This window comes from Glycine max, chromosome 19 (genome assembly GCF_000004515.6).
Source record: "Glycine max cultivar Williams 82 chromosome 19, Glycine_max_v4.0, whole genome shotgun sequence".
Lineage (NCBI taxonomy): Eukaryota > Viridiplantae > Streptophyta > Magnoliopsida > Fabales > Fabaceae > Glycine > Glycine max.
In genome coordinates, this window is record NC_038255.2 from 41,081,834 (window position 1) to 41,109,185 (window position 27,352).

Consider the following 27,352-nt stretch of genomic DNA (forward strand, 5'->3'; position numbering starts at 1 on the left):
ATGAAATGAAATGTAGAATTGAATAAAACATAAAAGTACCTAAAAAGCTGAAAATAGAACAAAACATAAGAAACAAAACTAGCCCATAGAAACATTGAAAAATTGGAAACAATGAGTTCAAATTATCAAAATAGAGACAGAAAAAAATAATAATACTAAATATATACTTATATTTTTCTTAAAGTCAGTGAATGCATCCGCACCCCTCATCCTATGTAGGTCCACCTATGTGTTTACCTATTCAACCAAGCAGAAAAAATAGGAATGAAAAGAAATATAGCATATGTTATAATAATAATAATAATAATAATAATAATAATAATAATAATAATAATAATAATTACTTATTTAGTCTTTAGATTATTTAAAATTTTTCAAGGTTTCTAAACTGAAAAAAGTAAGTCCCTGGGATTAGTTCATGACAACTTAAAATTGCTATAAAATGATAAGTTATGGTAGCTCTAAAAATCTCAGGATTCAATTAAAAAAAATTACATAATATTTAATTATTATTATTATTTTAGTTTATGAATCTATAGAAATTTTTTAAGTAGATTCAGGTACCAACAAAGTAATTTAACCTTGTACATATAAGATTAAATTCCACTTTTGGTACTTTTTTTTTTCAATTTGATCACCCATCTTTTAAATTTTACATTGGTCTTTTATGTTTTGAAAATGGTTCAAATAAATTTTAACTAATTTAATAATAAAAATATGTTAAAATAAGACTCATCTTAAATAATGTAGTATTTGGTTCTGAGGGCTTAAACACCAATGAAAATGAAATGATATGAAAAATGGGTGAAAGTTGATGGGCTTGGATGTTTGTTATGTATGAAATGAAGTTTTGAAAAAAATGTGATACCTCCATGCTTTTACTTTCATCTCAAAAAGAGAGTGAAAGGATAAGCTCCACTACAATACAATACATAATTTTCTTTGTTGCCACAATTGTTCCTCTTGATCCTCGCTACTTGCTAGCACCCACGTGTGGTGCCTTGTAATAGATTTGTTGTGTGGTAATCAATTATGCTGTAACCATAATCGCTTATACGGTTAGTTAGGAAATATGTTTTTTTAAAGAATAAAATAGACATTAGTTGAATCTCTATTTTTTTTACACTTTATTTTAAATATTTTATCTATTTTAAATTTCTTTCATCACAATAAAATCACCTAACTTTCTATTCTCTTTTTATTTTATTTCATTCATTTTCATTCTTCACGCTTTTAATTTTTTTTACCCCTTTATATCAAAACATAGGCTAAATTAGTGCATCAACTGAGAATCTGATTATGAGAATTGTTGCTATAGTATAAACGGATTTGACTACTTATCTGTTATTTTTTTATATTGTTACTATACTGTCCCATTAAAATAATATAATTTTATAATATTTAAAATTAAATATAACTATTAAATATTATCACATGAAAAGAGATACAGATAAGTCAAATTCAATATAAACTAAAATGGAGCCGTGCTTATTCACGATTTTTTTTTATAAAAAATCAGAAAGTAAAAGACAAATAGAGAAAAAAAAGTAAATATAAAAAAAATATTTTTATGTCCCATCAAGACGTGAGACAGATATTATATATATATATATATATATATATATATATATATATATATATATATATATATATATATATATTGTATGAATACTATTGATAGATGATGCCTTCAAAGTACAAATACGTTAATCTGATATCTGATCTCAGAGTTAAAAGGGGAAAGCATAAACCAAATGGTAACTGTTCCGAAACCAATAAGAATACGCCACGTACCCACACACCGATGCGGTGAACCCCACCAGAACACACCTCGCATCTCTCTTACTTGTTACCGAATCAAAGATCTGCAACTCTTTCTCTCTCTCATTTTCGCATGATTTCTCTCTCTGCGTTGCCATGACGGAACCAACGGAGCCATGCACGTCATCCTCATTGGCGAGGGACCCAACCACCGTGATTCACCCGAGGCGCGAGCCCTTCGAGCACGGCCTCTTGCCAATCCCGCGCTTCATCTTCTCCGACCCGGCGCAAACCCTAATTCCGTTGAAGCAGAAGCTTCTCGAGTTATCCTCCAATCAGCGAGTCGACTCGGCGGCAATCTCCGAGTCACTGCAGATCTCCATTGAGCACGCCAGGCTCGTACTCGATACTCTCGCCTCGGTTCTGCACTCCGACGCCGAACCTCTCGTCGCCGCCAAGCTCGACGAAATCGATTCCGTCGGCGTCGATGTCCATGATCTGGTTTTGTTCCTCTACATTCAATCCTACAAGAGGCTCCTCCCGCGAACGCACAAGGACTCCGCCGCCGTCACCGACGTCTGGCCTTCCACCTCCGCCTTCGATGGCTACTTGTCTGCTCTCTCGCCGCTTCAGGTGAATTCTCCGTTTTCCTTCGATCCTTGTATTCTCTTTGACACAATTCGATTTGTTGTTAAACGCTATTAGGCACAGGGATGCTGCTTCGGACCAATACATTGTTTAGTTCCTATAATCTTGGATCAATTTTATTACTTTCAAATTCAAACCCTTGGATTAGTTTTTTTGAGCTGGTGTTCGTTGGTTTTTTGGTTCGTTGTGATTCTTTTTTCGATTTCTGTATTAAATTGCTGACCTGTTCGTTTTGAGGGATTCTGCTGATTTGATACAAAAGATGTTAGTTCTGATGTTGAATGCTTTCCAGCTTGTGCGCAGTAACAGTCGGCGGGGTATGCCATCGCAGGTTGATGAAGAGGCGCATCAGTTGTCGTATCTGCAAAAACACCTGGCTAACATTGTGTCTCTTCTAGCACAGCCTGTGGAGGGAGAAGGCGAAGAATCGCTGGTTTGTTAATTTACTGTATGCTATTGCTATCTATGGGTTGCTGCCGATTACTTGGTTTATGGCTGCAATTCGGTAGACTCACATAGTTACACACGTGTGTGCGTGATGTGTTTGGGATCCATTCTTGTAATTTGTATACTGTTTTGGTGATGTCCCATGGAAAGTAGTTTTGCATCATTTGTTGTATGCTTTTTGTGACCAACTGTTGCTTAGCTCCTGTAAAATGATGTTGTTTATTTATTACTTAATCATATTACTTTATTGTTTGCTCATTGCTATCAATTTTGTCTAATGTCCAAACTTGATACACTGTGCATACACTGAAGACACCAGTTGTTAAGAATTTGGTAGCAGATAGGTATCATCGTAGTCAAAATCGCAATTCAGCACCTAGGATTGCATGATCCTACGATTTTTTTGGCCACGGTTGATCCCGATTGGGCCATGAATCGTAATCTTGCAGGATCGGTCTGGATTGTCGTTGAAGATCATGGAAACAGTGAATTATGTATTTCAAGTGAGCGGGATGTTCACTGGGTTTGTGGGTTGGGTTCCACAGCCCAATTATAAAAACCTGTTTCGGCACTTAAATACACGAAACCTGGCCGCTTCCCCTCTCTAAATCCCAAAACTTTATCTCTCGCTTCCTGCTTTCCCTCTCTAAATCTCTGCTTCAACCTCTTGTTTTCCTCTGCTTTGAGTCTCTGAATTTCTTGCTTCTCTTCTCTTCCACATCTCCACTGTTTCTGTACCTCTCTGCCCTGCTTCTCTTCCTCTTTTCTGTTGGACTTCTGCAGTGTTGGTTCTGCACTAAAATGTCTTCAAATCCAAGCCCAGCAGCTGCTATGCCTCTGCACTGTGTTATGCTTGATACAATCATGAACCTAATATTCCAATTCCAACTTCTACTACAGTGAAGTTTACCTAAGGTGTTACTCATCTTATTTGAGCTATAACAGATTCTGGTATCGGGAATTTTTTTTAAATATTTTATTAAATAATACCACTTTGTATTAACAGAATGGTAATAAAATTAAAGGAAAAATAATAAAAAACTACAAATATATCTTATTAGGAATTTTTTTGGTAACCATGTTATTGGTATGAAGTATCCACCGAATTTGTCGATGACTAATTTCCATCGGGGAACCTGGCTAGCCAGCTTTAGTGGGGTTCTCCCCTCCCAACCACATTTTTTCCATCCACAAGACTTTAACTTGAGACCTTACTTAAGGGGACGGAGTCTAGTATCACTTGGACCAACAACTTGTTGGTATCTTATTAGGAATTTACAAAATTAATAATAAGTAAAAAATTAAATTGTTAAGGTGTATCTCTTTTAACAAGGCTTAAATGTATTGTTCTAAATATTACACGATTTTCATTTGGTCTCCCAATTTTTAAAAGGTAATTTGGTCTTTCTAAATAAATGTTTTTCCTTATTTATTATTATTATTATACATTACACACACACACACATTAGGAGTGCTAGCAACACACTCTCTAACACACTCCTCTTAACACACTCTATCATTGGTTGAAATTTATTGAAAATTACAAAATCATGAGAGAGTCATTAAATAAGAAGTGGGGTCCACATTTCTTTTGTAATTTCCAAGAAATTTCAACAAATAAGAGAGTGTATTTAAAAAAATGTGTAAGAGAGTGTGTTGTTAGCATTTCTTATATATGTGGGTGTGTTTCATGAATTTTGTAAGATCTTACGGTCCATGTTACTATCTCATGATTTACTATCCAAGTTCTTCTTCTTGATCTTAAGTAAGATCTCAGTTTGACTACCATGATAGGTACCCATCTGTGTTACCTTCCAATATGATTGCAACTTGTTAATCTGTTTTTGTGACCTATTGTTAGCATTGCAATATCCTCTTGGGGTGCAGAAAACATAATTCTATAGTTTGTCTCACTCTTATTGATTTATTGGGACATGGGGGGTTTCATGTGAGATAAGATTCTTGTGCAAGTACCTCTATGTTGGTTGAAATTCTTGCATGCAATCCATACTTGTTTTAAGACTCATATACAATTTATCATTGACCTGTTTTGTCTTAAGAGTAAGGCTGGGGTTGTGATATGCTAAGTGAGCTTTTGGTTGAACGAGATATGGATGTGTTGACTGACAATTTGCATTAGTAATGAGTGAAATTGAGTTAGTTGATTTATATACATGTCATGCACTAGAGAGAGTTAGCATGGCTGAACCATCTCTACAGACAAGCATTTTATTTTTAGGTGAGGGATAAAAACAGGCAAGCTGGTTGTTGGCCACTTCAGCATTTCTTTGTCCCCTCACTTCTGTACACTAATTAATTAATTAATTCTTCCTCTATTTGCATTTGGCTATGGTTATAACCTTTATATGTTTGGTTGTATTTAGTAATTAGTTATCATAATAATGAAAGGATATGCTAGAGCCTAGAGTTACAGTAAGATTTACTTTATTTTACCCACCGAGGCATCACATATCACATATTTTAACATACTACCGCCTTTTCATTGGGGTATGATATATATTGTTCTAGGAAGCTGTGGATTCCCAGTTTTTTTCCTTCTTGGTGAAATCGACTTTGTAACCTAAAATCATATGGTTTGTTAAAGCAAGGAAAGATTAAGGAATTTTTTAACTTTTTTAATTTGTCTTTGATTAAATGTTCCATTGCAGCAATTTATTTTCTGTTGAATCAAATTTTATGTTTTTCTTTTAGTTAGTTGTCCTAATATTGTTTTTCTTAATTGACAGGTTTTAACCATGGATAGATTTGAGCACCTTGGGTTTCTAATTCAGTTTGGTGATAAGGGATCTGAAGGAAATTCTTTTAGTCAATCTTCTCCCTTTTTTGCAAACTCAGACCCTGATATGCCTGCTGTTCCTGTTCCTGCTGCTCAAGTTCATGATTGGCTTCTACAGAATATAGCTTCTGCTTTGGATTATATTTCTGAACGAACTTCTTCTAAGGAGAATGGCCCAGCTAGTGCCTCTGATCAGGATGTTGCTATGGCTGATGCATGCACTGCCTCAGTTAACAAGGTCTCGACAAGTACTAGAAGTGCAAGTTTCATTGAAGGGATCTCCAAATCGTCATATGTGAAGCATGCATCTGACATTAAAGGTTCCTCTGTTAAGGTTTGTTTCTTACACATCTTTCCTGGAAATAACAAAATTCTTTCACTCTTTCCCCCATCTATCCTTTCCCTCCTCCTCCTCTTTACACTACTTTGAACCAGAGGCTACTCTGGTACCCAATATAGCATCGGTCAGTGTTGCCCATCATTGCTGCTTTATCTTGGACAAATCTAGTTGTTAATATGCAATTATGCATGAAAGATTTGTACCTTGTATTCTAGTTTTTGCATTGATTTTATAACAATAGAAATACTGACATGCTGTATATAAAGTGCTGTATTATTAGTTACAATTGAATTTTGACAAATGAATTTTTCAACATCCTTTCTAGTTTCAAGCTTATTTAAGCAAGACAGATTTTAGGTCAAACATGCCTACACTCGAAAGCTTTAAAGTGAGGAATATTTTATTATCAATTATCTGTTCTCCTGGATGTTATTCAAGTAAAGGCTTTAGAGCTTGAATTAAGGTGGAATGCATATATGGCCAATGTCTTCATATTGGTATTGGTTATGTTATAGGCATATTTGAAAAGATGATATAAAAATAATGACAACCGATCAGTTTTTATTACTATTGGTTTAGTTTGGTTTTTCATGATGGGTTAGTTTTTGAGCCTCCCTACTTATGGCTCAAGCTTTTTGAATAATTAGTTCCTTTTAAAAAGATGTCAGGCTAGCTATTTTAAAGTTGTTTGAGTTCTTAAGCACTAATTTTTTCTTCTTCTCTCAATCAACATTTTATGCATCTTACTTCACGTGTTTGGAAATTGAGAGGTCACTTGAGATTATGGTTGATATATTATGCTAATAAAAGTTCTGTTTGATCATTACAGGTTCTAAATTGCCATGAGTCTGCTATATACATCTTAGCACCTTTGAGATATGCAACTGTCTATGGATGTTCAGATGCAACAATAGTTATAGGAGCAGTTGGCAAGGTAATAACTATTAGCTTTGTGTCCTGCTTTTGAAAGGGGCATGATGAGTCTATGCATGTATAAGGAACAATTATCGAATTTGTTTTTGACTTTGTACAAGACTGCATTGTTGTTAAATGATGGCCATGGTGGCTCCATGGCAGCAGTGTTATCAATGGCGGAAGGCCAAAATTCCACCATATAAACATGCCATTGTGGCCTATGGTGCCGCCATAGTGGTCCTCCCTTTGTAAATTGCCTATGGTGGTTGGCAAAAAACCCCACCATGCCATGGTGTCTATAGCGCCACCATTTAACAACACTGCATGGCAATATGTAATATGTTGTGGCTGAAATTTGATAATCTGCCATACAAAGGCTATGACATGGCCTTTTGGTATGGCAGATCATGGTGCCCACGATCCTCATGGCACCCAATGCGCTGATGGCAGAAATGACAGAAAACTTTACACAGACACACATAGAAACAGGTTCAACTGAGCCAACACATTTTCATGGTATAACTACCCAATGCTAATTTTAGTTTATATAACTCTGCTGATTTTTTGTTATTTTGTGTGTTATAGTCACCACACCTCTGCCATAGGCCACAATGTCCTTTCCCGTATTTTTATGGTGGAATTTTTGCTTGCGGTCATGAACTGCTATCCACCATTAATAACTCTGCTGGAATTTGGGAAACAATATTATTTCGTCATTTTACACGGTAATGTGACATACAAGGAAAGATGATACTGGTATGATAGCTAAGCAGTGGGCTTCAAGTGAATGAAATTTCCTTAGGATTAAAGTTCTAGTAGGTACGGGGAATGGAACTAACTCTTTCTATTAGATAGTCTTACTATTAGATATGAATTCCTGAGGATTACTCAATACTATAACAAAAATATGTTTCCAGTGAAGGTAATTGTTGCTGCCATTGTATGACACAATTTGGGAATTTTTATTCCTTCCATTTATTCATGCCTGCTGACTGGTTAACAAAAAGATACTCACAAGTACAAGGAAATGGACACTGGGACTCAAAAGAATATAAAAATTTCCTCATGTAAATCTTTTTTTTGGACAATTGTGCATCCTATTATTTTTCTCGAAGGCAGCTTAACCTTCTCATGGACTCATATTTGAGTCCCATGTGAAGTGACAGAAATTCTGATCTTTGAAAATTCTTCAATTGTGTTAAAGGAGATTGAAGTTCATGTTTGAGAATGGAAAAGAAAAGGAAAATGAAGAGATGGCAAGATGCCAATCAATCAGAAAGATTGAATGTGCAAAAGTAAAGACTTTAACTTTCTCTTGGTTGGGGGATGATAGTTGATACCCAAACTTGTTTGAATGCAATAGTGTCTTGTGCAACTTTTGGTTCATCGCAATAAATTCAATTATTCAAAAGGGATATATATATAATTTGTGAACAGCTCTTCCAGGTATATGAGAAGTGTGAGAGATGATGATTATTGCTTTATCCCCACACTTATGCTTGTAACAGTATTGTTATTACTTTGTTGATTGAAAACCATTAAATATAATGATTTTTACCTAAACTAATTGTCATCCATTTAATATAACACCTTTCAACAAGGTATTTTTAGGTGCTGGTTTTATTTATTTATAATGATTCGTCCTTCTGGACTCCCTATTCTGCATTTTACTACTATCAAAGATATAAAATTATTTACTCATCATTTTAAAAATTGTTGCTTATCTTGTGTGTTTGCGTGCTGTTTACTCTGGGTAAGAATTGGTACTGGGAGGCATTTTACTGTTCTTCTGCCTACCATTAGTATTATAATAGTTTTTAATTAACAGGAATCTTTGCTTACTTTTTTCTTTGACAGGCTGTGAGAGTAGAACACTGCGAACGAGTTCATGTAATCGTAGCAGCAAAGCGTATTTGTATTGCTAATTGTCGTGAATGTGTTTTCTTTTTGGGAGTGAACCAGCAACCTCTTATTCTTGGTGATAATCATAAACTGCAGGTGAGCTTCTTCATTCTGTTGCATGATTTATGAAGTTGGTACTTTACCCATCCAGGTTGTCTCTTACATGAGAATGTAACTATGAAATTTGGGAACCATGTTAAGGCCTCATAAAACGCTTCTGCAGAAAATTATAAAATTCATAAAACGCTTCTACAGAAAATTCAAAAAGATTGATTTGCTATATATCCTATACACTTGGACATTTTAGTCGAAACCTCTATGGATAGAGACTTTAAGGACACAATATTATGAAAAATATTCAGCTCAAATATTATAAAATGTTAAAAAACAATGCATCTCAATATTTTTTTGAAAGGTGTACTTTTAACATGTTTATGAATTGTACTTTCTTGGCTAATGAGTGTTTTCCCTGGTTAATGTTATGGATTGTACTTTGTAGGTGTACTGATATATTTTTTTTCATTAAATACTAATGTTGATTATTCAATTTTAGAACAGTGTACGCATAGTATATGACTGTTATTGATAAGGTATTTGTTATCGATAAGGTGCAGTTAATATAAGCAGAGAAAGAAACTAAAAGGTTAACTACATGATTAAGCTTAAGTGATGAAATGGATAATCCCTTAAAAGTCATCCATGATTTGTATATTTGGTGCTTTGCAAAAACAATCATTTAAGTCCGTCTTCAAAATCTAGTAACAGATTACTTAACCATTCTTTTAGATCACTACAAATATAGTATTTGTTTTTTTAGAAGGAAAAAATTGGTCTGTGGCATCTTAATTTTTGTGATCACATTTTTGGTTCTAGTGATACTAACTTCTTAGTTCTTACAATGTATGTATATTTTTCTTTTTACAAATGTCACTCTTCTCAGCTGGATTCATGGTTTGAAAACTCTTTCCTCATAATGTCAACAGGTGGCTCCCTATAATACATTTTACTCCCAATTGGAAAAGCATATGAATGAAGTTGGAATTGTGCCCACAGTTAACCGATGGGATGAGCCTCTAGCATTGGGCATGGTTGATCCCCATGATTCATTATCTCATCCAGCAGGTGTCTCTGATGTTCAAGCTGAGTCTGCTACACGGGTGGACCCTGATCAGTTCACTGATTTTGTGGTATGAATGTTTCTTTAACATTGACTTGTAAGGAAAGTAAAATAGTGGATATATGTGTGCACACATGTGTATGCGCCAGTAGATGGTATCTTTAACATTCATATATGCTTTTTCTCTGTCTGTATTGTTGTCATGCAGATTCCAAACTGGTTTGGAGGAGAGTCCACTGGGGCTACAAAAGGCAACCCATTCACGTTACCAGATGCCTATATGGTATCTCAGCATAAAAATGTATGTGTGGTATTAATTGATTTGTATATTAATTAACGATTGGATTTCCAAATCTTTTGGTGATCAAATTTTCAAAAAACTTTATTTTAAGCGAAATATGTTTTAACTACAATGAAATTGTATCTTCTTCTCTGCAGCAAAAAAATTTAGGGGAGATAAGGCACCTCTTGCGAGAAGCACCTTTAGAAGATAGTCGCAAACGAGAATTGTCATCTGCACTTCATGTCTACTTCAAGGACTGGTTATATGGTAACTATCATTTGTTGTCTTTTAGGCCCAATGTATATTAACTTTTCAATAAGTAGTCGTAGGAGATGAAAATAAAATGAATAAACTAAAATGAATCAAACTTTTTTCACAAGTTAAAATCAACTTTTACATAAGAAGTTAAAATTGATCATGCTTCTAAAAAGGAGAAATTTCAATCAGAAAGGCAATTGATGAACAGTATGTTATAAAAGGAGAAGTTTGGTACAAAGCGGGTTGCTCTAATTAATTACTATTGTCAAGAGGAAGTTAAGCAGATTTTGCTAATATTTCGTTTTCTGTTGTGGCAGCTTCAGGAAACATTCGTCAGCTTTATTGTTTACAAGGCGATTGATCTTTGTCAGACAATGGAATGGCACAGTTAATGGTATAGGAACGAGGTTTCTGGTTTCCTTTTTGTACTTCCTCTTCAATTCCTCTTGCCAATTCTATTGGCGGCATAGGTAGCTGAGATCAAATGAGGTGAATTAGAGTAAAACCTATTTATGCCGTGACATCAGCGGTGCACAGAATCAAATGAAAAATACAGTTGCTAATCTGATTGTAATATTTTTTTGTTTGTGAAAATAATTACTGTAATATTTTGTTAGCCTAAATTAATGGCTTTTGTGAAAAATTCCAGCGGCCAATATCTAGCGTAGTGTACTCTATATCTCCCAACTTCGAGTTTTTCCATTTAATTAAACTTCCCGGGATTTTCTGTTGGGTTCTCTCGCATTATGAATTCACATCGTATATTACCGCGGCTGATTTATAAGTAATTGGAGAGGATGGGTTGGAGATATAGTTTTAATTTTGCCTCAATGTACAATAGCTAACATCTGAATTTCGGAACTTACACGAAGTCATTTTCTTCTGCCGGTGGATACTGCTAAGAAGGAAATATGTGAATGGTGGTTTGGATTGGGTGATAATGCTTGGCATGACAGACGTTGGTTGATGATGTCGAATTGTTCCTCGCAATAATGTTTTGTAAGGCAATACAATTACGATGCCTTAATATCCTAATAATGGCTGAATTGAATGAGAAATGTCCCCTAACCGTGTAAATACAAGACGAATATCAAAATCTGTCAAACGCAATTTGATGAATACATTTAATCCTAAATTACCTACTGAAAATTCCTGGCAGAAGCAGTTGCCAGGTCCAGTCATCAAAATGGTATGATCAAGCACAAGCCAAGCTGGATTTAGCTAGATTTACAGTAATATTTAACATAACTAATGATAAAAAAAATTGATTCCCTAAAAGTAATTTTAGTTTCCGTGTTCGTGAGAAAACTGAACAGCATTGTACTAGTAACTCTTTACTATTCAACCAAGCAGGAAAAATAGAAAAGAAAGCAATACATAATTAAGTACTACCAGAAACGTGAAAAATTCGAAATTTAGCAGCAGCAGTGCTCAGTCCCAGTGTTTGTAGTTGTACCTCAATGAAAAATTCCGTGCCACAACAGAATTGCATGAGAAATACTACCTCCGACTAGTACAAATGCATTTAAATCCGTTCTGAAAAGTTAACCAATTTGCCACTGTTCAGACTCAACCAATCAAAATACGCCACGTAGCCATACAACCATACAGTGAACTCCACCAGAAGGCACCCGCATCTCTCTCTTCTCCCTCTACTTGTTCCCGAATCAAAGATCTGCAACTCTCTCTCTCTCTCTCTCTCTCTCTCTCATGATTTTTCCCTCGGCGTTGCCATGACGGAACCAACAGAGCCATCCACGTCATCTTCATTGGCGAGGGACCCAACCACCGTGGTTCACCCAAGGCGCGAGCCCTTCGAGCACGGCCTCTTGCCAATCCCGCGCCTCATCTTCTCCGACCCGGCGCAAACCCTAATTCCGTTGAAGCAGAAGCTTCTCGAGTTATCCTCCAACCAGCGAGTCGACTTGGCGGCAATCTCCGAGTCACTGCAGATCTCCATTGAGCACGCCAGGCTCGTCCTCGATACCCTCGCCTCGATTCTGCACTCCGACTCCGAACCTCTCGTCGTCGCCAATCTCGTCGAAATCGATTCCGTCGGCGTCGACGTCCATGATTTGGTTTTGTTCCTCTACATTCAATCCTACAAGAGGCTCCTCCCGCGCACGCATAAGGACTCCGCCGCCGTCACCGACGTCTGGCCTTCCACCTCCGCCTTCGATGGCTACTTGTCCGCTCTCTCGCCGCTTCAGGTGAATTCTTCGTTTTCCTTTCATCCTAGATTTTTCCGTGATGCAATTCGATGCGTTATCATACCGGATTCGGTATTCTTTATTTTTTAGCTGGTGTTTGGTGCTTTTTTGTTCGTGATGACTCTATTTCTATTTGATTTCTGTATTAAACTGCTGGCAATTTTGTTTTGAGTGATTCTGTTGTTGATTTGATACTAAACTAGAAAGCGTTGATTCTGATATTGAATGTTTTGCAGCTCGTACGCAGCAACAGTCGGCGGTTTATGCCGTCCCAGGCTGATGAAGAGGCGCATCAGTTGTCGTATCTGCAAAAGCACTTGGCTAACATTGTGTCTCTTCTAGCAGAGCCTGTGGAGGGAGAAGGCGATGAGTCCCTGGTTTGTTAATTTACTGTATGCTACCTATGGGTTGTTGCTGATTTTGACTGCAATCCATTATTTCTTATATTCCCAATACCAGACTTTGCATATGGGATCGATTCTTGTAATTCATATGATATGATGCTTTGGTGAGGTCAAATACTAACCTGAAAGTGATTGAGTGTCATGGAAAGTAATTTTCCATTGTTTGCTGTATTCTTTTTTGTGTCCAACGGTTGCTCCTAGCTTCTGTTAAATGACATTATTTATTTGTTGCTTAATCATGTTCCCTTCTAGTATGATTGAAAATTTGTACTCTGATTTTATGACATTTCACTAGCTTTGCAGTATCCTTGTGGAGGGCAGAAACATGATTGTATACTATGTCCCACTCTCATTTGATTTAATTGGGGTCATGGTGGTTTACATGTAAGAGTAAGAATCTCATGCAAGTACTACTACATTTGATAAAAACTCTTGTGTACAATCCTTACTTATTTATAAGATTCATACACAATTTATAAGTGATCTATTTGTATTTAAGAATGAGGCTGGGGTTGTGATCTGCTGAGTGAGCTATGGTCCAATGAGTTATGGATGTGCCAACTGACAATTTGTGCTAATAATCAGTGGATCCAGTCTGTTGATTTATATGCATGCCCTAAAGAGAATTAGCATGACTGGTCCATTTCTATTCGACGGATAAGCAGCCTTTTCGTTTTTGTTTGGAGGTGGGGACAAAAACAGGCAAGTGGGTTGATGGCCATTTCTTTGTCCTTGTTTGGTATTAATTTGATAAGGATGTCAGCCATCTACTCTTTTTTGATGATGCCAACTTCTCTTGATGTTAATACTATTCCCCTCACTAGTTAATTCATTTTTTTTTGTTTCACATGCATTTGTCAATGCCTATATACTTTGGCTGTCATTAAAAATAATAATATTCAAAGGATATGCTGGAGATACAGTAAGATTTACTTTCTTTTACCCCGACATCACATATCAGTGTATCACATAGTTCATCATACTGCCACCTTTTCATTTGGGCATTATATAGTGGCAGCAGTGGGTTTCCTTCTTTCTTTCTTTAATCATAGTAAATTCAACTTTAAGGCAGTGTCTTGGTAGAGTGGTAAAGGTTGCTGCCTCAAATCCTGGAAACAATTTCTCCGCATGTGGATGTATTGTTGCGTATAGGGTATACCTACCTTCCAGACCCCATTAGGCGGGAGCCTTACACATTGGGCCGACACTTTTTTAGTGAACTCAACTTTGTAGTCTTAGATCATTTGTTTGTTATTGGAGGAAAGGATGAGGAATTTTTTGTGTTTTCTTTAATTAAATGTTTCATTTCCTTGATTAATTTTCTATTCTTCAATATATGTTTTTCTTTTAGTTCTTAGTCCTATTATTGTTTTGCTTATTTGATAGGTTTTAACCATGGATAGATTTGAGCATCTTGGGTTCCTAATTCAGTTTGGTGATAAGGGATCAGAAGGAAATTCGTTTAGTCAATGTTCTCCTTTTTTTGCAAACTCAGACCCTGACATGCCTGCTGTTCCTGTTCCTGCCGCACAAGTTCATGATTGGCTTCTGCAAAATGTAGCGGCTGCTTTGGAATATATTTCTGAACGGACTTCTTCAAAGGAAAATGGCCCAGCTAGTGCCTCTGATCAGGATGTTGCCATGACTGATGCAAGCACTGTCTCAGTTAAGGTCTCAACAGGTACTAGAGGGGCAAGTTTCATTGAAGGGATCTCTAAATCGTCATATGCGAAGCATGCATCTGACATTAAAGGTTCCTCTGTTAAGGTTTGTCTTACACATATTTCCATATATTTTTTTTCAAGTATAATTTTGCGTGTAATTTGACTATTGGAGCTATTGATCCTGGGTAAGCTTTTAACTCTTAATATTATTCTTTCTTATAAAACTGTGAATAAGTGCAATTACATTCCATATAAGCATCTGCTTCTGAATAAATAGCTTTTTAGCTCTTAGTATTCTAACTTGATGCAATTAAATGACTGGTGTTTGCTTTTGGGTATTATTCAGATAATATTTTCTGTCAAAAGGTTTTAAATTTGGAGCTGCTAGAGTTAGTCTGCTTCATATCTAAACAAATTATGTACAAGTAGATTTAGGTTCTTTATTTAAACATTATTCAGAGTGCTTAATGTATTATCAACCAGTGTTGGACATTATTGTTGCCATATCCCACGTGGATCTTGTGGTTGTTAACATGCATTAAAGACTTGTACCATGTATTCTAATTGTTGCATTGGTTTTACAGTACGAATAGTATATCTATTAGGATTTGGGAGAAAGGGAAGGGAAAATCAGTTAGTGGCGGTTAGAGTAGTTAGTTAGAGGAGATTAATTAGATAAATAAAGGAAAGGAGGGGAGAAGTAGCCATTCAAAGGTTTGAAAGTTTGTAAGAAAAGGGAAACCCTTGGAGGAAGTTTCTTTCTCCTATTCTCAGTTGTTCAGTAATATTGTCTCCTTTGTTTCTATCAAATTTCCATCTCTTTTCAGGCTCTTAACATTATGAAAAAATATTAAGTGTTTTATTATTAAAGTTGAATTTTGACAAATCATTTTTTCAGCTTCCTTTCGAACTTAATTATAAGAGGCAGATTGTGGGTCAAATATGCCTACACTGAAAAGCTTTAAAGTGAGGAATTTTGAATTATCAATCATTTGTTCTACTGGAATGCCTGTAAAACCAATATACACATAATGATACTGGTGATATAGATATATTTGAAAAAACCATATAAAATAATCAACACCAGTTGATCTTTTTGTATTGGGTTAGTTTGTTAATTCAAGATGAGTTAAGTTTTTAACATCACTACTAACAGCTTAAGCTTTTTTGTGACAATTTTCCTTGAAAAGAAATGGCAGGGTAGCTGATATTTGAATTTTAGTTTGAGTGCTTAAGTGTTAAACATTTTTTTCTACTCAGTCAGCTTCTTATGCATCTTACTTCATATATTTTGGAAACTGATATCTTGAAACTTTTGTCACTATAGGCATGCTTATCAATTATGTTTGATCATTGCAGGTTCTAAATTGCCACGAATCTGCCATCTACATCTTAGCACCATTGAGATATGCCACTGTCTATGGATGCTCAGATGCAACAATAGTTCTAGGAGCAGTTGGCAAGGTAATAACTAGTAGCTTTGTGCCTGCTTTTAGAAAGAACATAATGATTCTATCATTCTATGCATCTAGAAGGAACAATTATGGAATGTGTTTTCCTACCAAAATATTGGAAGATGATACTGATATGATGATAGCTGTCAAGTGGGCCTTCAAGTGAATGACATTTCCTTAGGATTAAAGTTCTATTAGGCTATGGGAATGGAATTGGATCTTTTTGTTAGGAGCTTATTTGGATAAACTTTTCAACAAGTACTTAAAGTAGAAGAAAATGAAATAATCAAAGAAGTAAAATAAAATAAAATAAAATAAATAAAACTTATCCCATAAGTTAAAATTAATTGATGCACCTTAACCTTTGCATAAGCTCCCACGTCTAACTTTTTTGCAAATTGCAAGTTGTGGTGCATAAATGTGTTTTAACTTATGGGAGAAATTTGATTCACTTTACCTCTTTAATTCGTTTATTTTCTTTTCCTATAAGTGTTCATTCAGAAGTTTAATTCAATTGAACCAAGATTTTCATACTGCTTCTGGTCCTATATATAAAAAACAAATGTTAGTATTTTTTTGTCCTAATTATAAGAAACATTTGACCACTTTCAAATGTATTAATTACTAATTTCCTTTTATACTCTTAATTTATTGTGAAGTCTATTAATGAGATATCACACATTTTCCAAGAAAGTGGATACATTTATTGAGTTATTAACAATATAATACTCATTGGTTGAAAAAATTATTCCTTGGATTACGAGTATTGTCATTGTATCTAACCACCACTTAAACCAATTAACTCTATGGGTAATTTTGGAATAAAATTTAAATTTATGACAATATTAATTAAAATTAACTAATTTAACCACTTTTATTGGTCTTTCCGAATTAGGTATTTTTTTCTTATATATAGGACCAGAGGTAGTATTTCTTACCAATCCAACCTTGAATATCATAAATTCCCAAGGAATACTGTAACCAAGATATTGTTAAGGTGATTGTAGCTATCATATAAAAGAAAAGAGAAAATGAAAAGATGCAAAGGTGGCAATCAATCAGAAAGATTGAATGTGCAAAAAGTAAAGACTTCAACTTTTGTTGAGTTGGTGGATCATTGTTGATGCCTAAACTTATTTGAATGCAAAGTTTCTTTTGCCACCATTTCTTCATTACAAGAAATTTGGAAGGAATATTTTCCTCATTTGGTTTCGCTTCAGTGAATCTGTGCTTGGTGAACAGTACTTCCAGGCCATTAATATGTTATTGTTGGATGAAAATCAGGGCATTTTGATGATTTTTACCTAAACTATTTGTCATCCATCACATATAAAACCTTCAACAAGGTACTTTCAGATGCATTTTTTTGTTAATTACTTTTGGATAATTCACCCTTCTGGACTCATCTGCCTGCGTTTCAAAGGACTTCTACTTTAAAAGACAATGAAATTATTTACTCATCATATTAAAAATCATTGCTTATCTTATCCATATGTGAGCTGTCTATGTTGAGTAAGACTTGGTAACTGTGAAGCATTTTACTGATCCTATGCCTACCATGAGTGTTAGAATAACTGGCACATAATTGGCAGGAAAGAAATTGATCTCTGCCTATTTTTTACTTTGACAGGCTGTGAGAGTAGAACACTGTGAACGAGTTCATGTAATTGTAGCAGCAAAACGTATTTGTATTGCTAATTGCCGTGAATGTGTTTTCTTTTTGGGGGTGAATCAGCAACCACTTATTGTTGGTGATAACCATAAGCTGCAGGTAAGCTGCCTCATTCACTGTTGTTGCATGATATATGAAGTTGGTGCTCTGCCATTCCTTGTTTCTTACATTAGAATGTAACTACAAAATTTCGGAATTGTGTTTAGCCCTTATTTGAGATGCTCCTACAGAAAATACAAAAATGATTGATTTTTGATATCATATGTGGCTTATCTGATATATCCAAGCACTGCAAAAAAATACTGTCACATCCTTGGTTATAGAGAAATTATAGTTATAATTTATACTAGTGTTTTAATTTTTAAATTATATAACTCAGGGAACTCAGTCTCTGACCTATATGTTATTGTTAATGTAGATTTAATTGCAGAGAAATAGATGACAACGTTAACTCAACGATTAAGCTTTAAGTAATGAAATGGATAAGCTCATACTATTCCAAGATTAGTATATTTGATTCTTTGTAAGAGCAAGCATTGGAATTTATCTTCAAAATCTAGTAACAGATAGTGTAAAACTTCTTTAGACTCAAGAGTTTAATGGCTATGCACTGTCAACTAATCAAAAGTCACTGTTAGTAACTTGGTATAACTTTAAGATTGTAAAAGTCAACAAATTTATCATACATGATGATTTATAATTGGATGTGTGTAAAACTTCTTTACATTGTTAGTGCATAGACTACTTACTCTTTCTTAACCATTTTTGAGATCACTAAAAGTGTGGATTTTGGTTAGTGAAAAAAAAATGGTATTATGTCTGTGGCCTCTGGGCAATGGGCAATGGGGTATGAAGTTTTTATTATGTCTGTGGCCTCTTGCGAAAGGTCTACTTTTTCTGTTCACACTTCTGCTTCTTCTAGTTGTACTAGCTTCTAATAATGTATCCTCACTCTTCTTATCTGGATTCATTGCATGAGATTTTTGTTTCTCATAATGTTAACAGGTGGCTCCCTATAATACATTTTATGCCCAATTGGAGGAGCATATGAGTGAAGTTGGAATTGTGCCCACAGTGAACCGATGGAATGAACCTCTAGCATTAGGCATGGTTGATCCCCATGATTCATTATCTCATCCAGCTGGTGTCTCTGATGTTCAAGCTGAGTCTGCTACACTGGTGGACCCTGATCAGTTCACTAATTTTGTGGTAAGGACATTATTCTTATACTGACTTAAAGGGAAAATGGAGATATTTATTTTAAATTAGTCACATTTAATGGACTTCATTATGTTCACTATTGGCTGGTATCTTGTTTGGTAAATTTTCTGGGATGAAGAATGTTCAAGGTTTCATATTTCTTTCTTTATCTAGTCACATGCTTTGTTTTTGGTCCATGCTGTTGGCACACAGATTCCAAGCTGGCTTGTAGAAGAGTCCACTGGGTCTACAAAAGACAATCCATTCACGTTACCAGATGCGTATATGGCATCTCAGCATAAAAATGTATGTACGGAATCAATTGAGTAATATATATTAATGACTGGATTTCCAATTTTCTGGTGATCAAACTGTAAAAAGCTGTATTTTAGGTGAAATATATTTTCATTTGAATGAAGTTTAATCTTCTCTGCAGCACAAAAATTTAGAGGAGATAAGGCAACTCTTACGAGAAGCATCTTTAGAAGAAAGTCGCAAACGAGAATTGTCATCTGCGCTCCATGTCTACTTCAAGGACTGGTTATATGGTAACTGTCTTTCTTTTTTTATCATTGTCTTTTATTCTATTTCATCTTTACAATGAACACTGTCTTTCCATTTAAGTAATTTTTCTTATGTATGTCCTTGAAGTTGGATCTTGGACTAATTCTCTACCAAGCTTATGATTTTGGTGACAAATGTTTTGTGGAGATTTCTCCGATACCTTTAATTGTGGAACCTGCTACAATGACCTCTGAATTCAATAGTAGTTTCATTCAATAGTCACGCAACAGTCAATATAACTGCAATTGGGCAGTGCTACCACAGAATTTTACATTTTTTTAAATCAATATAGCATTGGCGGTTTGTTGTGTCTTCCTGTGCCTTGGATGAGATATAGTTTAACGTGACACATAAAACTTGATTTCTTTTTCAAGTTTTAATCAAGTAACCATAGTATCTTCTATTCTATTACTCAAATGATTGAGCATATTCGTGGTCAATGTTTCATTAAGAAACAATATGGCTTTTGATGGATTTAATTTTCCTTTTCGTGAAGGAACACCTTGCTACGAATGTTAATTTGTTTTCTGTTGTGGCAGCTTCGGGAAACATTCGTCAGCTTTACTGTCTACAAGGTGATTGATCTTTGTCAGGCAATGCAATGGCTCAGTGAATGATGGTACAGGAACGAGGTTTCTGGCTTCCTTTTTGAACTTCCTCTTCAATTCCTCTCGACAATTCTATTGGCCGCATAGGTAGCTGAGATCATTATCAGATGACGTGAATTAGAGTGCCCACATATTTATGCCGTGACATCACCGGTGCACAGAATCCAATGAAAAATACAGTTGCTAATCTGATTGTAATATTTTTTTGTGAAAATAATTACTGTAATGTAGTAGTATTTTGTTAGCCTAAATTAATGGTCTTTGTGAAAAATTCCAGCTGCCAGCATCTGGTGTACTGCTTTTCATGTCTTCCAACTTCGAGTTGTTCCATTTAATTAAACTTCCCGAGTGTCTGTTGGGTCCTCTCGCTTTGCGAATTTACCTTGTAGCATTCTGAATGAGAAGTAATGAGCGAGAATGGGTTGGAGATTGCTCTAGGACTATAAATGATCTAACTTCGGTTCAATGTAAATAACTAATCTCTGTATTTCTGAACTTTATACGCAGTAAATTTTTGCCCGTAGAAGTACAGTTTGTCTCCACCATAATTTCGGTGTATATGGTGACTAATGAGATGGAAGTGGCAGCATAGTGGACGTTGTATGATGTTCAAGTGTTCTTCACGATATCAATGTCACCATATGATTGTTATATAACATGTTAGAACGTCTGGATGGCCTACTGAATGGTTGGATGGAAGACGGCTTGTTGGGTGCGATACCCCTACATGGTATGCATGGTGTGTATCGTGAGAAACTTATTTTAGCCGAAGGATCTTGAGATAGATATGGGGTTAAATAGAACTGCCCACACTAGATTTTTTTTTTTTTTTATAAAAAAAAACCGATCCTCTCTCTTCTTGGTCTTCCATCTACTTCTTCCGATGACCTCGACAACCTCTTCGCTGTCACGCTCCTCCTCGTCGACGCCTTACTCATTTCGACCACCATACATAGCCGCCAGTGACGATTCCCGGCGACAACGTTCATTTTTTCCGATAACATTCTGCCTCTCCTTTCTCTCTCTCTCTTCTCCCCTTTTCTTTTTCATTTTTCTTCTCCAGATTTACAAGTACGACCAAACCACTGCAATATCGATTTGAGTCAGAAGAATTCAACAAACGGAAAGAGCAAAGTAACAAAAAAACAGACATAATTACAAAGCCTAGACTTTTAAAAGCCACTTGTTCTTGTCAATTTAGGATCTATAACGCTCCCTACCATCCATTAACGGATCTAATGCCCTCGCATGACTTTGAGATTTCTTTGTTTGTTGTTGTAACGTGTAGATCTAAAAGTGAATCTAAATTATTATATTTTGAGACTCGAAATGCACAATAGCAGCAACTCGCATCGGTTTCGTTGCCACCGGCAGCAGATCCAGTGCCGTGGTTGATAATACTCACGACGTCGTTCTTCTGTCGGCGATCCTCAAACACCTTCGCAACCTTTTTCACGACATCGTTCTTCACCGGAGTTATCAGATCTGTTGCATGTTCTAGTTGATCTGGGATTCATAGCTTGGGTTAAAAAATTCATTTTTTGTGGATGATGTTTTTTGGTTTGGGAGTGTAGAAGAATGAAGATGAAATGATGAGGGGGGGAGGAGGGGACGGATGAGGAATAAGAAGGGTATTCCGGGAAAGAGAGAAAAAAAGAAAAAAAACAAGAAAAGATAAAATGAAAAATCTAAGTCATTTATTCAATTTCTTTTTTTTTTAGACCAACTTTGTTCCAGTGTGATACCCTCATGTAGTCTATCACTTATTTTAACCACTAATTTAAAATGGTCCATATCTAACGGACCATATTTGTTTCCCATCCTGCAACCCTTGTAAAACTATTCTGTCCCACCGTGCATACCCCGGGGGGATGACGCACGCTAGCCAGCGTCTTGGATTGAATGAGAAAAGCACATGTGCACTTTGCATGTAATTTCTAATCAAGTTTTGCTCTTTTATCCTGTGAATATATAATGATAAGTGAAATGGTAAAAATGAGATAGAATGCAATGGGATATAATTGACTGAAATTAGCACTCCATTATTTAGATTTTTTCTGATGGGATAAAAAAGTTGTTCATAACCCAAAGTTGAAGGAAAAAAGAAGAAGCGGACTAAATGAAAATAAAAAGGAATGCATTTTATTGAGTTTAATTTTATTATAACATGCTTTAAATAATCTATATGATAGCCAACCAAAAAACTAAGTTAATAATAGAATACATTATTCCTTTCGATCTATTTATTTGTTCCTTCCAATTTCCTTCAATAAACTTAATCTCAATGTCAAAAATGTCCTTTGAACTTTGAAGAGGAAAAAAAGTTATAATTATAATCAGAAATTGAAAAATCCAAAATATTATATTATAATAGGATCCAATTGTTATAATTTTACATTAAATACGCTCACTATATAGTTATATACTACAAATTATTGTTTTAGAAGTTGAAGTTATTCCAATAATATGACGAATAGTTCCTCACACTTATGACTTAACTCTCATTACAAAATTAACTTTTAAAAAAAAAACACTCTCATTACAAAATCTGATAGACATGAAGCGCAGATAAAGCATCACATCATAAGCATCAGAATCAGACAATGCGAATCGTAGTTCACCTTCCTTTAATACAAGAAGGAAACCAAGAAAGAAAGAAAAAATAAAAAAGAGCTATCTTCAAAGGAAAACTACACCAGCAATGTCCTAATAACGTATATTCGAAATAACTGGTATCTTGAACATTGGAAATGGACATATGCCTTGCTTAACGAAGAATACTACCACTGGAATAAAAAACTTGCTTCCTTATTATTGGCCATCATAACCATACTCAACTCTTTCATCACTAAGCTTACTTCATATTTCTTGTCTTTTTTGTTCCTCAATTCTAATCACACGTTCCTTAATTATGCTACATGCATAATGAGTGGGGAAGAACAAAATTAGAAAAGATTACAATGAAATTTTTCTTTGGATTGCCAGCAAACCAGCTTTGAAAGCATTCTGCAACTCCGTGAATGGACCCAACAGAATCAAATGCTCCTACATAATGGAATTAGTTCTATTTCTTATACTAAAGATGGGTTTACCTCTGAAATTAAGGGAAAGAATTACAAATTCTGGTTTTACAGTTTGAAGGTCAGATGTTATCCATGCTATATTTAAGAAACCAGCTTCCTCTAACTTATTTTCTGCTGCAGCAGACCTTGACAAAGAAGAAAGAAATCCTCAAATTCATTGAATTAGGCTATTAAAACTCAATGCAAGTACAGAGACAATTCAAGTCATGCAAATTTATAGGATTTTGATTCATCTTTTTGTCCCCACATGCAAGACATCTTCAAGTCATTGAGGAGATGACAACATAATTTATTCAGAGCACAGTGCTGGTTTAGCAGCTCAATTCACTCGTTTTATCGGCAAACTATCATCAAAACTCATTGACTGTGATAAACTTTTTAGTAAGTACTTATACACAAGTTAAAATAAACTTATGTAATTTAACTTTTAAAGAAATTTTTAAATCTTACTTTTCTAAAAGCTGGGGTATATAAGTTTATTTTAAATTAATAAAAGAAATTAATTTTTTTCTTTTTCTTTTTCTGTATTTGTTTCATGAGAAGTTCATTTAGATATGGCCTGGATTTGCTAAGTATTAGTAAATTAATCAGGTAATCCTATCTAGTCTCAATCAGTTTATTTTTTCTTTTGGAAATCAAGCAAACAACCCAGGTTCTCACCACCGTAAAACTTAAGAATTCTCTAGATTAACAATTATAAGAAATTAATAGGATCTTAAAATATATGATTCTTACAAATAATAGATATATGATGCACACCTTTTTTCATAGTAAGACTTCTCTTCGGTATACTTTGATTCCTTGGAAGAGGAGAGAAACAAGATTTCGCTTTCTTGACCATTTTTTCTGTCTCTCTATGTTCATGATACTAGGGGTTAGAGAAAACACTTTTCTATCAGGAAGAGAACTTTGTCTCATGTTAGTGGGTATTAATCCACTTATAACCATTACTCTCATCAAGTAGCGGTTATTTCTAGAAATTTCTCCTATTTAACTCAATTACAATTTAATCATTAATTATTATTTATTTATTTATCAGTCCCTACATAAGTCACATGCCTCTCACATGAAACATTAATTTTAACATTCTCCCACTTGACTCATGTGACATTACCAAACATTATGGACTAAATAAATAAATAGATTAAACTAACATAATGTGCATTAAAATGACTAAACTGTTCTATACATTAAGTACAACATAATTTCATGATTAAGAACAAGAACCAATTTAAGTCATGATGGTTGTACATCACTTAATCGACATAGTTCCTTTCATCTACTACGAATTAGTCTTCTCCTTAATATGATCATTAGTTAGGAGTACATAATTAGTCCAACATAATGTCTTTATTCAAAACAAAATCTGTTAACATTACTCTAATACAAATAAGCATACAAACATAAAGAACAGATAATTAGAGACATATCATAAATAAACTCAGAGTGTTAGTAAAATCCATAAGTTAAATTACACTTAATGATCATCAATAACAATAATGTCTATACTTTCAACATGTTCTATAAATGTCTTGGGGGTAATCCCTTTGTCAAAGGATCAATTATTATAAGGTTTGTGCTAATATGTTCTATTGACACTCTTTATTTCTGAACTTCTTTCTTTACAACAAAGTACTTCAATTCCATATGCTTAACACTCTTAGATTACTTTTCGTTCTTAGAAAAAAATACTGTTGCGGAGTTATCACAATACATTTTTAGTGGCCTAGAAATATTGCCAACAATTCCAAGCCCTGAAATAAAGTTCCATAGCCAATTAGCCTGAATTATAGCCTTAAAACATGCTACAAATTCAGCTTCCTTGATAGATGCAACAACAACTGATGCATACGAAATTGCTTCCATTTGTTTTCGTTCCAGATGATTTCTAAGACATTGTGCGATACTAAATTTGTCTCCTTTCTGAATTGGAACGGATGATGTTGAACACTTTTCCATCCTGAATTTCTCTAGTACTTTATTGATATATGCTTTCTAAGATAAACCTAAGAATCCTTGTGATCTATTTTGGAATATTTCTATCCCTATCACATAGTTTATCTCACCCATATCTTTCATTTCAAAGTTGCTAGAAAGAAACTTCTTAGTCTCATGAAGAATACCTAGATCATTAGTTGCAAACAAGATATCACCAAGATACAAAATTATAAAAATAATATTACTCCCATTGGCGGGAAGCTTGCTTAAGATCATATATTGATTTCTTTAATTTGCACATCATGTGTTCCTTTCTTTTAACTGAGAACCTCATTGGTTAGTTCATATAAACATTCTCTTCTAAATCTCCATTAAGAAAGATAGTTTTCACATCCATTTGATGTAGCTCCAAGTCATAATGGACTACTAATGTCATGATAATCCTGAAAGAATCCTTTCATGAGACCGGTGAAAACGTCTCTTTATAATCAATGCCACATTTTTAAGTAAATTCCTTAGAAATAAGTCTAGCCTTGTAATATTCAAGGTTGCCATGAGAGTCATGTTTAGTCTTAAAGACCCACTTACAACGAACTTTCTTACAACCCTTTGAAAATTCTACGAAGTCCCAAACACTATTATGTTCCATGAAATTTATCTCTTCTTTCATGGCATTTAACCACTGCTCAGAATTATCATAGCTTACCGCTTGTGAAAACGAAACTGGATCATTATCATTAATGCTTAAGTCTATTTCTATTTCATGTAAGTATACCACATAGTCATTCAAAATAGTTGGTCTCATTTCTCTTTGAGACCTCCTTTATGCTACTTCTTGTGGTTCTTCCACAATATGTTCATTATGTATCATAGGCTCATTATTGTGTTTGTTATTTTTCGTTGTTGTTTGGAACAAAAACTAAAGGAGCAATCACTTTACTGCTAGAGGCACAAGCTAAAGGGACTTGCACTCTAACTTTTTTAATTTCCACATCTTGTGAAACTGTACTCCCATTGATTTCACCACTTTCAATGAACCTTGCATTTCCAGTTTGAACAATTCACGTATTATGATTAGGACAATAAAACATATGCCCCTTTGACTTTTTTGGATAACAAATGAAATATCCACTAATTGTTCTTGCATCCAATTTTCTTTCTTGTGGATTATAAATCCTTATTTCTACTTCGCAACCCAAAACATGCAGGTGTCTTATACTAGGTGTCCTATTCGTCCATAATTCAAAAGGTGTCTTTGGAACTTCCTTACTAGGAATCCTATTCAACAAATACATGACAATTTTCAAGGCATACATCCATAAAGATCTATTACACCTTTATGACACACCATTTTGTTATGGTGTGCCAAGCATCGTGTATTGCGCATAAATGTCACGTTTCTAAAAGAGTTTAGCAAATGGACCTGGGTGTTGCCCAGTTTCATTGTATATTCTGTAATGCTCACTACCTCTATCAGACGTAACAACTTTCACCTTTTCTGTTTAATTGTTTTTCTACTTCATTCAAGTAAATTTTTAAGGTATCCACTGTCTGAGACTTTTCATGCAGTAAGTAGACATAACCACAACGTGAATAGTCATCAATAAAGGTGATAAAATATCTTTCCTTTTCGAAAGAATTAACATCAAAAGACCCACAAATATCAGTACACATAATTTCAAGAAGTTGAGTTCTTCTTGTGACTCATTTCTTTGTATGTTTTGTTTGTTTTCCCTTTATACAATCCACACAAATATTTAGATCCGTAAAATCTAGATCAGGAAGAATTTCATCCTTTATTAATCTTTTCATCCTTTCTCTAGAAATGTGACCTAAACATTTATGCCACAAGAAAGCAGACCGTTCATTCACTAAACTACGTTTAGTGCCAACATTATGATGAGGAGTTAAAACAGTTTCAGCATACAACCCATCTAATTTCAATTCATATGAATCATAACAAAGAACACCAGTACCAATGAGATAATTATGCTTAAATAAACTGAAACATCCATTACCAAAATTAAAAGAGTATCCAGTAACATCAAGCTTAGATAATGAAACTAGATTCCTAGATAAACTAGGTA

The 27,352-nt window shown here is 34.7% G+C and overlaps 2 protein-coding genes and 1 long non-coding RNA gene across 3 annotated transcripts; 2 read left to right on the top strand and 1 right to left on the bottom strand.

Annotated features, from left to right (window-relative positions):
* The first annotated feature begins 1,680 nt into the window (after positions 1-1,680).
* On the top strand, positions 1,681-11,111 carry LOC100800780 (TBCC domain-containing protein 1). Its single transcript, XM_003554150.5, has 9 exons — positions 1,681-2,394; positions 2,702-2,842; positions 5,604-5,987; positions 6,823-6,927; positions 8,766-8,906; positions 9,794-9,997; positions 10,136-10,228; positions 10,366-10,477; positions 10,786-11,111. Exons 1-9 carry the CDS (start codon positions 1,918-1,920, stop codon positions 10,827-10,829), a joined length of 1,701 nt encoding a protein of 566 aa, XP_003554198.1. The 5' UTR covers positions 1,681-1,917; the 3' UTR covers positions 10,830-11,111.
* Positions 11,112-11,828: 717 nt separating this feature from the next.
* LOC100801317 (TBCC domain-containing protein 1) lies at positions 11,829-20,584 on the top strand. The gene is made up of 9 exons (XM_003554151.4): positions 11,829-12,678; positions 12,915-13,055; positions 14,469-14,849; positions 16,106-16,210; positions 17,831-17,971; positions 18,878-19,081; positions 19,286-19,378; positions 19,509-19,620; positions 20,176-20,584. Exons 1-9 carry the CDS (start codon positions 12,202-12,204, stop codon positions 20,217-20,219), a joined length of 1,698 nt encoding a protein of 565 aa, XP_003554199.1. The 5' UTR covers positions 11,829-12,201; the 3' UTR covers positions 20,220-20,584.
* A 709-nt stretch (positions 20,585-21,293) lies between these two features.
* Positions 21,294-21,887, bottom strand: LOC102669942 (uncharacterized). Its single transcript, XR_419977.4, has 2 exons — positions 21,465-21,887; positions 21,294-21,329 (listed from the first exon to the last, which is right to left on the bottom strand). It is a non-coding gene; the product is annotated as an uncharacterized lncRNA (long non-coding RNA).
* Between the last annotated feature and the right edge of the window lie 5,465 nt (positions 21,888-27,352).